Here is a 13,998-nt window from a genome sequence, read left to right as displayed (position 1 = left end):
AAGACCGTGCGAATCACTGGACGCTCGCGTAGATCCAGGCTGCAACATGAATGAGGTTTTATACTGAAATGGTCAGCTGAAGATGTGTGCCTCGGGCTCTGGGAGGCGTTAGATAGTTTATCATTCTCCAAAGTTTTACAAACAAGTCACGGATAGAATTGGAAAGTGCAGACACCTGCTTAGGCTATTTTAAGAGAAAAACCAAATAAAAATCTTATTGACCATGTTGATCAGATTGTGCTCAAAGTGGAGAAAACAAACAGATATGGTTGAGTAACAAATTTAACCCATTTGTGTTCAGTGCAGGTAAAAAGTAGTAACCGTGAAGCGCTGTCACCGCCCTCCGTGCTGGTCTCTACCGGAGTGTTGAACCCTAAGAGATGAAACTCTGGTGTTAAACTTGCTCTTGTCGTCAATGTCAAGTTCTTTGTTTCTCCTTTCTCCTGACACTGAGCATGATGCACGGAGGGGGAAAATCCCAGACAGACGACGCATCGCCTTGTCTACCTGCAAAGGCTTTTTCGGCATTTTACCCAGGTTGAAGTACCTGCAGATACGTTCAGTTGGAGAGGGGTCTCATTCTCCATTATTCTAAACGTGCTGACTTTTTTTTAGAACCCTTGAAGTAATTCTAATTCTAAGCATCTCCTCTTTGCTCTTTAACTTCTCATTTAATCAGATGAGAGGATTTGCTCTCCTCCATTCATGGTTCTGAACTCGGAATGCAGCCCGGATGTGCTGGAGCAGATCAGGAAGCATGGACTCACATTCCCCTTCAGTAAGAGCCTCTCCCTGACTCCTATAGATGACTGTGTTAATTTGTGTATTTTATAAAACAGCTACTTTGTCACTGATGCATGTCTCCACATATCAAAATGTCAAAACTCAATAGCTTTGACTTCATTTCTCTATTCCAGTGTCAATGTTACCTGTTTGATTCTTTTATTTTCTCCTCAGTTTGCAAAACACGGGTCGCTCATGGCACAAACTCCCACGAGGTGAGACACCCCAGAGTTCAGAGGTCACCCACGCCCTCTGCAGTGTGTGTGTGAGCTCTTACACTAACCCTGTCATTTAACTGGAGTCCAAACAACCAAACCAGATAAGCGCTGTTCCGCGTGTATCTCCGTGTGTCAGCTGAAATCAATACACAGTCAGTGAAGTCATTGTGGCCATCCAGTCCCTTCACGCCCACGCCACTGAATCCAGTTAGGCTTTAACTGGCCTCCTAAAAGAGGCCTTTTGCTTTCAACAGCACTTTTGCACATTTTATTTCATTGAAGTGGCATTGACTTCCCATCCTGCTGCCCACAGATGGCCATTATCTTCAGTGAAGAGGACCTGAAGGACGTGAAGCCTCCTTGTGTGATCCAGAGTTTCATCAACCACAACGCAGTGCTCTACAAGGTGTTTGTGGTGGGAGACTCCTACACTGTGGTGGAGAGGCCTTCCCTCAAGAACTTCCCTGCTGGTCCTGCAGGTGAGACATGCACCGAGTCACACAGTTTCTCCAATAAATGCCCTCATAAAAAGCTTTATGGTCCCTGTGATTGGACCTATTGTCCCTGTAGAGTTTGGTACATGCAAACAAGAGGAGCGTTGTATTTCTCCATAAACATGTCAGAACCCTTCACCGCAGTGCAGCTTTGAATACAGGCTTGTCCCTTGATCCATGTTACGCTTGTATTTGCGTGTCATGCGGTCGAGGCCCCCGTGCAAACAAATTTTAGTGTAACAATGCTGAGAGAACAGTTGGCTTTCACACTGGAATGCTGAGTGGTTCAGCAGAAAAGCACGCAGCTTGTCAAACCCATAAAGAAACATAGCAGAGCGTCACATTTTGGCATCGAAGGTCTCTGCTGTAAGCTGTGAGTTTTTATGCAGCAAGTGGATAGAAAGTCGGGAAATGGCTTAGAAATAAAGTGCCTCCAGTTGTCCTCCCCTGGCTCCTGTGAGCTATTGTGGTGTTGAGTTCAGCAACCTGGGAGTGAAGAGCTCCATCAGCCCAGCGCCTCATTACAACCCCCCGAAGGCTGTAGTTGTTTGGATGGTGGAGGAATTTATGGTGTTCCCTCCTCCTCCTATCTAATGTTCATCACTACAATTATAAACAGGTAAATAAGCTGTCATGACTGTCAGCTTCAAAGGAAGTCTGTCACAAGAGGCATCACGCAGCGATGCTGCTGTGCTCTCAATGTGACAGTGATGGTATTAAAGCTAAAGACTTGACACTTAGTGGTTTAGTTTTTTTCTTTCTGTGTCTCTACGCCAGGCAGGAGATGAAGACATTCTTTTACCAACTGTAACCCCCATTAAACCAGTTGAGCTTTGCTACCACCTAGTGGCCAGAGTGAGAAAAATTTCAAGCTGCCTTCTGGAAAAACTTGTTTTAACACCCTTTTGTCCTGTCATCCTTCAGATAGGAAAGCCATTTTCTTCAACAGCCACAACGTTTCCAAACCCGAGTCGTCCTCAGACTTGACCTCGGTACGCCTCGACTCTCACTCATGTCCCTCCAGTTTGACATGGCAGCGACTTGTTGCTGACACATTTCTATGATTGTGTTTTCTCAGCGAGAGAATGTAGAGGGAGTGTCTCAGCCACCCAGTGATGACGTCATCCGAGAGTTGTCCAGGTCCTTGCGACAGGCGCTGGGCGTGTCCCTGTTTGGTATCGATGTCATCATCAATAACCAAACAGGTCAACATGCCGTCATTGACATCAATGCATTCCCTGGTAGGTGCAAGCTTTGGTCAACTGTTCTCAGGTAGCACTGACGCGTCCCTACATACATCACCTGCAGCAGGTGTTGCAGTCCTGTTACATCAGTGTGTGTTAGACATCATTAGAGTTATGAACGCCTCCATCACACCAGGGCTCTGTGATGAAAGAGTGTGAAGCCTCACTGCTCCCAAACACTTTAACCCCTTGAACACAAGCTGTCAAGTCTGGAATATTACACGGCTGTTACACCACTGATCTGACAGCAGATGTAGTTGCAGCACCCAGTTAACGTGTGTCTAAATGAACAGCTCATTCCAGGAAGTCCCGAGTGGGTTCATGGGTGAAAATGCTGTGAGCTTGGTTCTACGACAACAAGCAAAGTGTGGATCATTTTCACAGCAATGTTGTGGAATCTCTGTGTAAAAGTGTTTTCGAGTGTTTATTTTCTGTATTAAGTTGAAACAAATGTCCTGCGTGGGCGAGTCTCCACCATCTTTCAGCATGTTCATTATCTGAGTTGAATCCTGTAAGTCTGTGATGATGGGTGGGTCTTCTTGGGATGCTCACCCAGTTGGCCCAAGTCCATTTCCTCCTGGGTCAGAAAAAGTAAGCGATTTTAACACACACGTGTTGCCTAACTGGCTCAAAAGTGGATAAGTAGTTGAGGGGATGGTGCCCCACCCATGGGAGCAGCAGTAGACAGAGGCCCGACTGTCAAAACCCTCCGCTTCAGGACTTCAAGTCCCGAACAGCCAGCATTAATGTTGGCAGTGCTAGCCTCACCACTAGGGGTGCTAGCTCCCTCTGTGGAGGTGGAGGGGGGTCGCAGCAGCCGGTTGAATGTTGCAGGAGGGACATGACATTAAAAAGTTTGAGAAACACTTTTCTCTGTCAGATTGCAGTAAGAAGTAGTTCTTAAAAAGTTCTCAGTAGTCCTGACCAGAACCCAGTCACTGAGTGTCCTGCTGTGTTCCCAGGTTACGAGGGCGTCCCAGAGTTTTTCAATGACCTGCTGAACCACATCAGCACTGTGCTCCAGAGCCACAATCCCGACTTCGCCCCCACCAGTGAACAGCCCAAAGGCCTGCCAGTGAGCAACACGGTACCCAACGCCACCCTGCCGGCAGCCCCCAGCTGCTGCAGCGTGCTGGGCAAAGAGGCCGGCGGCAGCCCCTGGATCGTTGAGGGTGACGGCGGGCTGAAGGGCCCCCGTCAGAGACTGGGCTGCAACTCGGCCATGTCCCCCAACTTCCAGCAGCACTGTGTCTCCACAATAGCTACCAAGGCTTCCTCCCAGTGACTGACCCCCAGCCCAGCCCCCCAGCCCCCCCCCTCTCCATTTGACCCCCGAACAAAAACAATGGTGACAATAATAATAATAAATAATCATAATAATTATGATGTTCATGATAATATATCTAAACCTTTTCCTATCTAGTTATTGTAAATGATGGTGATTGGGTGTAAGCTTTTTCTCTCTCGCCTTTTTGTATTTTTCGTTTGGTCTAATGAGACTTAACAGTACTGTAATGTGAACCGTTGGGAACTTTGCCTCATAGCTGGTTTTTAGTTTTCTCTCTCTGGTGTGAGTTTGCTCTAACGAACGGGTCCAGAAAGATGAGGTGGGTCATGGGAACGACCCAGTCAGCACTGGAGCAAGACGTGCCACTAGATGTGCAATGTATGATCCCTCACTCGCACATATACACACACACACACACACACACACACACACGCACACACTGGTGCTCATACATTGGGATGGACCTCACCAGTGTGTGTTGAATACCACTGACTCCTCAGCACACAGTGAAGAGGAGGAGGAGGATGAGAGGACGCTGGACAAGTGAGCACTACTCCACTGATCCCGGGCTGCTACATGATGAGATCGTTTTGCTGGTTTGAACAAACTTTTCAGAGTGCCATCAAATTTAAACTTAGGACAGACAGCTAAGAAGCTCCAGGACCATGTGACCAACTTTTTTTTTTTTTTAATGATTGTCGTTGCACCAGTGTTTTAAAGGTCTTTGAGTGTTTTACTGTACGTTAGACTGCTGCTTCCATCAAGTCCCGGTTCACTCCATACGCAGGAAGACAAAGAGGGTCACATTCCGCTTGTGTTTGTGGGATATTTTCAGAGAATTCCGTGATCTTCAGAATTCCAGGGTGGGTGGGTGGGTGGTCTTGTGAGACGTCTCGCATCTCTTCATGGGTTTGAAGTAAACAGTGCTTGTATCTGTAATGTGAGTAAAAAGAAGAAGAAGAAGGAAAAAAAAAACAACCTACTCTCCTGAGACAAACTTGACCTGTCAACAGACTGTGGAACCCGATGAATTCTATTTTGTTAAAAATGATTTATTCCTCTCAACTTTAAATGGCTGCTAATGATTTTTGGCACAATTTAATGATTTTGAATTAAAAACAAATTCGATTATTGAGCAATTTGATGTTTTGTTGACTCATTCGGCTTGATTTAGCACACTTTTTAAATAATTTACACTTTAACGACTCCTTTTATCGACTGATTCTGTTCCAGCCCGTCAAATCTTTTGAAGGGGAAGTGAGGAGTCGGCTCTTGTTCCCAGTGTTCACTGTGAGATTTTTTTTTTAAAAATTCAATTTTGTTAATATTTTGTCCTGACATCTACTAAGAGCAACTTTATTTTATTGAGATTTTATGGGGAAAATGTTTTATAATAATGAAGCATGTGATGTTTTTGAACAAAACGGTGGCTATTTACTACAGAAAAAAAAAGTCAAATTTAGGGTTTTTGGTAGTACAAGAGAACTGGTGTCAAAGGCTCAGATGATCTTGTGTCGTCTCCCTCTAGCATCTAGAGTGCCAACCTGCCAAATCAGTACATAAAGAACTTCGAATTCCTCTGAACCCGCTTCTGCTCCGAGCTGTTTGATTTCCTCCATCACTGTCCTCCGGCTCGCCCTGTAATAAATGTCACAGTTGTCTCACCAGCATCTCGCTTGAGACCCGCGTTGGCATTTATTTCCTCACGAGAGAAGCTTCCCGTTTGGCAGAATTTGTGGCGAGAAACCGCTGAGTACGGTGTTTTTCTAGGCAGCAGGTTCAGGGGAGGCGTTGGTTTCCTTCCCCTTCATCTTGGTGTTTCCTCGTTTGGCAGTAGGAGAGAAGTTCTGGTATCTGTACACCACCATACTGTGTCCTTTATTGTGTTCTCTATCGTGCTTCTAAATGGGAAATAAATGAGTAATCGTACCCTTGGTCATCACACTCCCAGCTGAATGTTTACTCCCGTTGTCCTGTACAGTACATGTATATACGCCTCGGCTTTACATCCGTACAGTTTGTTTTGTATCGGTTCTGTAATTGAAAGGAATCCACAATTTTTGTGACCTTTTTTTAAATCTAATAGCCAAACCAACAGAGCAAAATAAACATGTGAAAATTCATCTGGTTGTGTTTATTGAACACTGTTGACAAGTGTGTGAGACCTCAGAAGAGACCTGCAACTTGAGGGGGGGGGGAAGAGAAACATCAGCTGTGTCTACCTCATTGGGAACTGAATATTCAGAATATACAGTATTGTTTTCTTCTCATCTTTTCAGTTGTCTCGTTATTTTATAAAAGGATTTATTTTATTATTCCAAGTAAATGCACAAAGCCTTTCATAATTTACCCCTGCTGCATCTTGGATCTTGTTTTCACAACTGTTTGTTTGAAGCAAGAAAATTTAAACTGTTTTTTTTTTTTTTTTTTCTCCCTGAGGTCACGTTGACGTAGGAATGAGTTCCCCGTAGATTCTTACGTGATCGGCTTCGATGATGTGTAGATTTGGCCACACGTCAATAATATTGTGTATCATGTAACTGATTACTTTAATTTCGCTACCATTCATAAATGTTACCACGTCTAAAGAGAAGATGGCAAAACCAGCGAGCAGCGATTCGCTGCCTCACGTTTATTGCCTCACATTTCATGAAACTGGACAGAAGTTTTGAAAAAAAAAAAAAAAGACAAGACAAGACAGAAACTTTTTCAAGAGGGTAAACTGAGACGCTATACAAGATGATGACTTAAAAAATATCTTTTCATAATTTGTTTTCTGTACATGTAAAAAAAAAAAAAATTACAAAGATATATTTACAAGAACAAAAGACACAAAGACAACACAAAGGCTCTGATGCTACGTTGAGCTGTTAATGCAATGGAGGATGAGGAGGAGGAGCATGATGATGATGCGTGGTCGCGTTGGCCAACAGTCCCAGGATGGTGGAGAGACAGTGCAGCTTCTCCTTGACGTGCTCCGGCAGCTTCTCATTCTCCTTGTATCTGAAAATAAGATGTGTACAGTTGCATACAGTGAGTAGTCATCAGTCTGAATTGAAAACAGAGTTCTACTGCAGTTTTTAGATCTGTTATACGGATGTTAACGGTTTCAGCCGAAAGAGCACTTCACATCTAACTGCTGTGTCGGGACATATCTCGAGTGAAAGGGGACAGAAATGTTGGGAAACAACCTGAGGAATTTGACTGGAACACTGAAAAGTTGGCAGCGTTGGAGCAATGAAAGCCCTGACACATAATCTGGAGATAAACCCACTTTCCTCAACCTGAATCGTTTCGAGCCAGCGAACTGAAAAATGGTTTTTGGGGGAATGAAACCAGGGTTTGTTGTGAAAAACAGCCCAAAACACACCAATATACCAGCTGGCTAACTGATGTTTCTTAACTTTTAGCGTATGTTTATATGCTAAAAGCTGTATGATGATGTAACGATATTATTGGTGAGTTACGTGCTCAGATCTCATTTTGATCAACAGGAAGTAAAAAGTATTGGATTTTGATTTTCAAAAATACACTGACATTGATTTTTTTTATTTGGACATGAAAAAAAAATTCTCATTTCAGCGTGACTCTAAATGAAAAAACTAAATCAAAGAAACAGACAGAGAGTAGAAAGAATCTGAAATTTCCATCCCCCCACCCCACCTGGTGATCCGGCCCTCCGGAGACGTGTAGGTGATGCAGGACACCCCTGCCTGGACCACCAGCTGAGAGCCGTCGTTGAACTGCACCCAAACTTCACCGCTAGTCAGCTACAAACACAAGCATTGAATCTTTAAACCAAGAGTGTGATTTCGCAGCCTAAAAGATCCAGAATGTTCTCTCTCTGTTACCTGGGAGGCCCAGCCAACGTTGGGCACAAATATGGTCTTGACTACTTTCCCCGTGTTCTGTACCAGGTCTTGTCTCAGCGGAGAGTTTTTCTTACTCAGGCTGGCTGTGGTGAAGTCCGAGCCGTCGTAGGAGATCATCTATGAAGACATGAATATGTCACCAGAGTGTTATCGTCTTCTAGATGTGGGCTTCTTAACGGCTGGGGGACACTCACCGAGGGACTGATCTGTGGAGGTTGAGGAGGTGAAGCTGTATCAGGAGGGAGCGACGCTGGGACGGAGGGTTCTGGGTTGGCGGGTCTCCTACGGGTGACACACAATGTTAGCAACCAAAGACACCAGAAGCAGCAGGAGGGTAACTATGACAACACGCCCCCTCTCACCTGCCGATAGTGATGGGGAAGAACGAGACCTTCTTGGTGCTGCACTGCTCCTCCGCTGTGATGGCAGCTTCCAGCGACAGACACATGCTGTGGCCCTCGTCGGACAGCTCCACGTAGAGTCTGCTCTCCGGACTCAGGCCGCCCAGACCCGCCTCGCCCTTCACCGTGTATGACTTCCCACTCTTCTCCACCACTCGCACCAGCTCAGATGTCTTGTGAGTTTTTGCTCCTACAGGGGACAGTAAAAGGATCAGGACACAAGAAGAGGAGGCGGGTCCTTGTTCTCAGAGCTCACACACATCTGACTCACCATCGTAGAAGCAGACCTCCAGGTCGGCAGAGGGAGAGTTTTCCATCAGCATCACTTTGGCGTGTTTGGTGTAAAGGGTCACTTTAGGGGTCTTGGATTTCACAAGCTGGACAAACTTGGAGGCATACTGGTACTTCTTCCAGTATTTTTCTAGGACAACAAAATCAAAGACAGGGTTGTAGTATTTGATTGTCTATCAGCGGATGTTTCTGTGTCTCGTCCCCCGGCTCACCTGGAAGATCCTCGTAGCTACAAATCAGGATATCTTCAGGGGGAGCAGGAGGACGGTCCAGCACAGGAAAACCCTTACCACCGTTGGGCTGGTATATTGTCACCTACAACAGATGACAGTTAGAAGCTACCAGCATACCCCTCCACCCCCACCAGTCAACCTGGACACATCCAGAGAGCTCACCATTGAGCCGTCACAGGAGATCTGCAGGACTTCTTTGACCCTCTCTTGACCATTCTGGCATTTTAACAGCTCCATACACACGTCGCCTGAGTCCAGGATGCTCACCTGGGAAAAGGACAAACATCTTTTAACTGAAATAAAGTGAGACTGACAGTTAATCAAGGAGTGAATCAGCAAGCACAAAATCTTACGACGGCATTTTTGGTCTTCTGTCTGATGGGCTTCAGCCTGGACGCACACAGCGGCGGGACGACGTCCCTCAGTGTCTTCTTCTCCACGCTGGGCTTGGCTGAGGAGAGCTTGATCTCTCTGCTGTCAGGAGGTGGGAACTCTGCCACGGGTTTAGTCCCCCTGTATAATTCAGGGTTGGAGGGGTGATGAGGGTTCGCCACTCGGCTCATGGGCTTGTCTGTCCAGGAACTGTGAACCTCTAAAGGTCCCCTGTTGCTATGGAAACTGCCGCTAGCACTGTGAGTGCTACTGTCTGTGGCTCTTTGCCCAGAACCTTGGAAAGAAAAGACAATATTTTTCAAGATTTATTTAAGCAGGATGGTTTCAAGTGAGCTTAGAGAGTTTAAAGAGCCGACGATCTATTTTTACACTCCCTCACCAACATTCAGCCGAATGGCTGGAGCCCAGCACAGCCCCTCTATCTCAGCTTTAATCCACTAAGCCCCCCCAGATGATTTCATTCACAAGGCATTTGCCACTGAAATGCCTTCAACAACAAAAGTGAAGCCGCAAAGAGATGAACAATCACCAGAGTGACCGAACTGTAACAATACTTCCATGTACACAGAGAGAAAGACTTTACCTTCATTATTGAGCCAGTTGGTAACTCCCTCCATGTCTTGATACTGGAAGTTGGGCAGATGTGGGGTCTGTGTGGGTAACGAAAACCCTGAACTGGAAAAGAGAAAAGGGAAATCTTCAGGTAGATTCGGAAGAAGTGACATCACCAGGAACGGAAAGGCTACTTACTTTGCGGCCTGTTTGACGGGGGGAGACGGGAGGCGGCCGTGCTCTGAGAATGGATTTTGAGTAGAGGATACGGGGTAGACTGGTCTTCCTATAGTGGTCAGGCTCTCCTCAGACTGGCACCTCCCCAGCTCATGGGCCGGTGCAGCAGGGCCGTAGCGATCTGAGGAGTGAGCCCTCCTTAGGTAGCGCGACTGAGGCGGTCCGCTCACGCCACCGTGAAGCTCCCTGCTCCTGCCCTCCCTGGGAAATCTGTCCGCCCGATGCTGTTGCTGCCACTGGTCTCCGTCCTCAAAACTGGTGCTGTTGGACTGGTGAGGAAGACTAGAAATGGGTGTCATGCGGCTAGGCAGGGTGGAGCCGATCATGTGCCGGGTTCTCCTGTGGAGGCGGCTGCTGCTGCTGGTTGAGGTAGAGGAGGTGCAGGCTGTGGAGATGGTGGCGATGCCGCTGTCCATGGATCCTTCGTCCCCCATCCCCAGGTCCTTATTCCTACCCAGCAGGCTCTGGGTCATAAACGGGTGATCCAGAACAGCGGAGAGGCTGGGCCGCTGGGTTGGGTCCTTCTGTAGCAGCTGACGGATCAAGTCCTGAGCCTCTCGAGAAACATGGCTGGGCATCTCGTATTCCCCGAGAACCACTTTAGAGAGCGTGTGCTTGACTGTGTCTGTGTCGAATGGAGGGCGACCCATCAGGAAGGCGTAGAACATGCACCCCAGCGACCAGACGTCCGACTCCAGACCATGAGCGCTGCGGGTGGCCACCTCTGGAGAGATGTAGTTGGGGGTCCCACACATGGTGAAGTGCTTCTCATTGGGGAGTTTGAGCTGAGTGGCCAGACCGAAGTCGGCTATCTTAATGTTCATGTTGTTCGTCAGTAACAGGTTTGACAGAGTCAGGTCTCGATGCAAGATGCCATGAGTGTGTAAATACAGCATTCCTTTCACGATCTGATGCATGAAATGTCTCGCTGGGGCACAACAGAGAAAAAAAGGCAGTTCATTAATATGAATTACTGATGGAGCCTATTTCCTGTGGCAGTGCCATGAATCAGGGTTTTATGCTTTTATTCATAATGGGCCCCTATTTTGTTTTGTGCAAGAATATAAACAAACCAATACTGCAACGGGCGCCTTTAAATCAACAGATAAAGTATTTTGTTTCTTTTTGAATCTGACCTTCATCCTCAGAGAACGAGACCTTGCGCTCTTTCAGGTATCGGCTCATCTCTCCATTGTGACACATCTCCAGCACCAGGTACACATAGTTGCTGTCTTCGAAGTAATTGTACAACTGCAATAAAATTAAATTAAATAAAATAGATAGGATGAATCAGCTTGAATAAAAAAAAAACAAAAACATTTCTTTGATGACTACATTATTGTGAATAGATAGGTAATAAAACAAAAGGGTGGCAGGGCTCGGCGGTAGAGCGGCCGTCCAGTGACCGAAGGGTCGCTGGTTTGATCCTCCCTTCCCCTGGCGGCCATGTCCAAGTATCCCTGAGCAAGATACTGAACCCCTAATTGCTCCTGATGGCCCTGGACTGGTGACCCGTCCAGGGTAAACCCCGCCTCTCGCCCAATGTCAGCTGAGATAGGCTCCATGTCTGGAAATCTTTTACTATCTGCTGCACTTGAATGGGATGAGTGAAGAATATCTTTGTATTTAAGTTGCCCCCCCCCCCCATGTAAATGAATGTTTACTGTATCTATTTACACACTGAGATGTGGCTAAAGGATTGTACGTCCAACAATATCAAAATGCTGTAAAAAAAACAAAAATTGAAATTTCTAGACAAAGCCAAACAAAACCCGATAGCCTCCTTACAACCACACCGGTGACCGACTCGGACAGTTAGTGAACTGGAAAAGATTGGAAGGGTATTCAATTCTGAGCAAAGCGATTACAGGCGAAAGGTCCCCACGTTACGTAACCATGACGATGATTACACAAAGCTGATATACACGGGCTTAAAACCAGCCGTCTTAATTGTTCCACTGTGCTGTTTGCCTTTGAGTAAAAACTGAGCTCAATCCTCTTCGTGTGCATTGAGCACTTGACAGGAAAAAAAGAAAAATGACGTCACACGGACAATCAAACTCACGCGACATGGAATGAGTGACGGTGCAGAGAGAGTTTGTGTGGTTCAGTTGTAAGAAAACAACATCACGTGAAATGAGAATCACTTCAGACAACTTTACCTCAAGTATTGAAGGATGTTTCAACCGGCAGTGAATCTCCACCTCATTTGTTACACGCTGGACCATCCCAGCTTTGTGCATCGCTTTTTTATCAATCTAAAAAAAGAGAGAAAGAAGTAATTACACACTGATACTGCTGCTAATAACCTGTCTTTCAAAACTAAACAGCATAACTAACAGAGAATACGGTATAATCATACGTCATAGTTTACTCAAGAACATTGGTTTGTAAAGCTCCTTCATATATAACACTATGTTATTACATTGCATATTAAAGTAATATAATATCAATATCGATTTCTCTCCATAATATTAAAACACAATGTATCGTCCTCCATTGATCCTTACCGTTTTGATGGCAACCTCCAGACCAGTCTTCACTGATTTTGCCCGGTAAACACAAGCGAAGGAGCCTTTCCCCAGAAGGGTGAGGACTTTAAAGTCCTGGATGAGAATAAAGAAAAACAGAAACTATTATAAACAAGTAAATAATATCTAAAGAAATTAAAATAATATCAACTAAGAAATTAAGACCACAGCGTTTCCAAATTCTGATACCTCGATCTTGAGCTCCTGAGAATACAATAATTTACTCTCATCATCTCTGCAGATTTGGGAGACAACAGACTGATTTTCAAAGAAATAGTCAATCACTTGATCAAACATCGTCCTTCGATCCCCCGACATGCTGGATGCCCGGTGAGACAGACAATCAAGCTACTAACGACTTCACACGGGAGAAACCCTCCCATAACAAATGTTAACTGACAAACAAGCCACCAACACCTGACACTGTCATATGGCCAACCAAAACCTTTAATTATCCCGGTTAGCTTCCCGCTAGGGAGGAGGAGGAGGGGGAGGACCGCTGCAGATGGAGTCACCACAGAGATCCACAACACTGCAGCACCGAGGGTACCTGAACGTCACACTCAGGTATCGAGGCAACGACAAGATGCGGATAGTACTATTTGACATAACCATACTTAACACATTATTAATAATAATGGTAATAATAATAGCCCGTTTAAGTAAAAAGCAGCACATCCCAGGAAACATGAAACAAACATTTTGTTGAACAGCTGAGGATTCACTACCGTCAACACTGCCTGTCACTCGTACTGCATTTGCTTAAAATATAATTAAAACTTTAATACTCCTCATTTAGTACCGCGTGTATAAACCCAATGGCATTTTAACACGTTGTTAGTAACGCAACATTAGCAAAACACACGGCTAACTAGCTAATGCCAGCTTTAAATCTGTAGCAGCTGCTAGCTGCTAACTAGCCGTAGTTCAAATTAGCCTGCAGGAAAAAACACTCGCCTCGATTTTGTCGCCGATCGACAGACTCATCGCGTCTGGTTTTGGCTTTGCAGACACATGCAGCTTTGTAATGATGTTGTCCGATAGAGTGAGTTCATCGATAGCCGTCACACGGGCTCTCAGAGGGCAAATAAATTTTGTTCTCGCACTCCCCTCCAAAACTTTGCCACAACTTCCATTTTGAAATTATCCGCCCGTTACCCCCGTGGCTACGTCGCACGATACGTCATCGTCAACAGGAAGACTTTACCACGCCCCCTGTGGATGTTTTGAAGGTTGAAGTGGATGTTAACCTTTATTTGGAATGTTTGTGTGTGACGTTATGACAATGATTTAAAATACTGATTTAATATTAAATATTTGCATACAGTTATGCAAATAAAAAAATCAACTTTTTTCAATAACTTAGGCTCTAACCTGTCTGTTTTGATTGACAGACTAATGACAAGTGGCAGTATGATAAAGAGCACCAACTGCTGTGAAAAGAAAAGAAAATTTGAAGGA

The 13,998-nt window shown here is 45.4% G+C and overlaps 2 protein-coding genes across 3 annotated transcripts in view; one reads left to right on the top strand and one right to left on the bottom strand.

The window, feature by feature from the left end:
• The window catches only part of LOC147246597 (inositol-tetrakisphosphate 1-kinase-like), a 34,746-nt gene extending 29,842 nt beyond the window's left edge, over positions 1 to 4,904 (top strand). Inside the window, exons 6-11 of one of the 2 annotated variants that reach the window (XM_086183176.1) lie at positions 680 to 778; positions 958 to 998; positions 1,315 to 1,480; positions 2,420 to 2,487; positions 2,574 to 2,736; positions 3,702 to 4,904. In XM_086183176.1, coding sequence (XP_086039302.1) covers positions 680 to 778; positions 958 to 998; positions 1,315 to 1,480; positions 2,420 to 2,487; positions 2,574 to 2,736; positions 3,702 to 4,024 — 860 coding nt within the window. In that variant the 3' untranslated portion in view covers positions 4,025 to 4,904. The remainder of the gene's footprint in view (positions 1 to 679; positions 779 to 957; positions 999 to 1,314; positions 1,481 to 2,419; positions 2,488 to 2,573; positions 2,737 to 3,701) is intronic. The other variant, XM_086183175.1, reaches the window with a different exon arrangement.
• Positions 4,905 to 6,202: 1,298 nt separating this feature from the next.
• plk4 (polo-like kinase 4 (Drosophila)) lies at positions 6,203 to 13,713 on the bottom strand. Its single transcript, XM_086183173.1, has 15 exons — positions 13,495 to 13,713; positions 12,517 to 12,612; positions 12,169 to 12,264; positions 11,143 to 11,257; positions 9,968 to 10,934; positions 9,801 to 9,892; positions 9,178 to 9,491; positions 8,987 to 9,091; positions 8,804 to 8,906; positions 8,572 to 8,721; positions 8,262 to 8,490; positions 8,094 to 8,181; positions 7,879 to 8,016; positions 7,691 to 7,797; positions 6,203 to 7,030 (listed from the first exon to the last, which is right to left on the bottom strand). The coding sequence occupies exons 1-15, from the start codon at positions 13,522 to 13,524 to the stop codon at positions 6,898 to 6,900; spliced, it is 2,763 nt and encodes a 920-aa protein (XP_086039299.1). The 5' UTR covers positions 13,525 to 13,713; the 3' UTR covers positions 6,203 to 6,897.
• Between the last annotated feature and the right edge of the window lie 285 nt (positions 13,714 to 13,998).

The sequence above is a fragment of the Aulostomus chinensis genome, chromosome 17 (genome assembly GCF_037954235.1).
Source record: "Aulostomus chinensis isolate RoL2024-O1b breed Wild chromosome 17, RoL_Achi_v1.0, whole genome shotgun sequence".
NCBI lineage: Eukaryota > Metazoa > Chordata > Actinopteri > Syngnathiformes > Aulostomidae > Aulostomus > Aulostomus chinensis.
Note: the sequence above shows the minus strand (reverse complement) of the source record. Positions and strands in the feature narration are given on the sequence as shown.

What these genes read in the sequence shown, in the direction of transcription:
- plk4 (XM_086183173.1), bottom strand. Translation starts at nt 13,524, where the DNA reads ATGAGTCTGTCGATCGGCGACAAAATCGAG. An exon ending in AACATCCTTCAATACTTGAG is followed by an intron (nt 11,258 to 12,168) that starts GTAAAGTTGTCT and finishes ATTTTATTGCAG; the next exon opens with TTGTACAATTACTTCGAAGA. An exon ending in ACGTTGGCTGGGCCTCCCAG is followed by an intron (nt 7,798 to 7,878) that starts GTAACAGAGAGA and finishes TTGTGTTTGTAG; the next exon opens with CTGACTAGCGGTGAAGTTTG.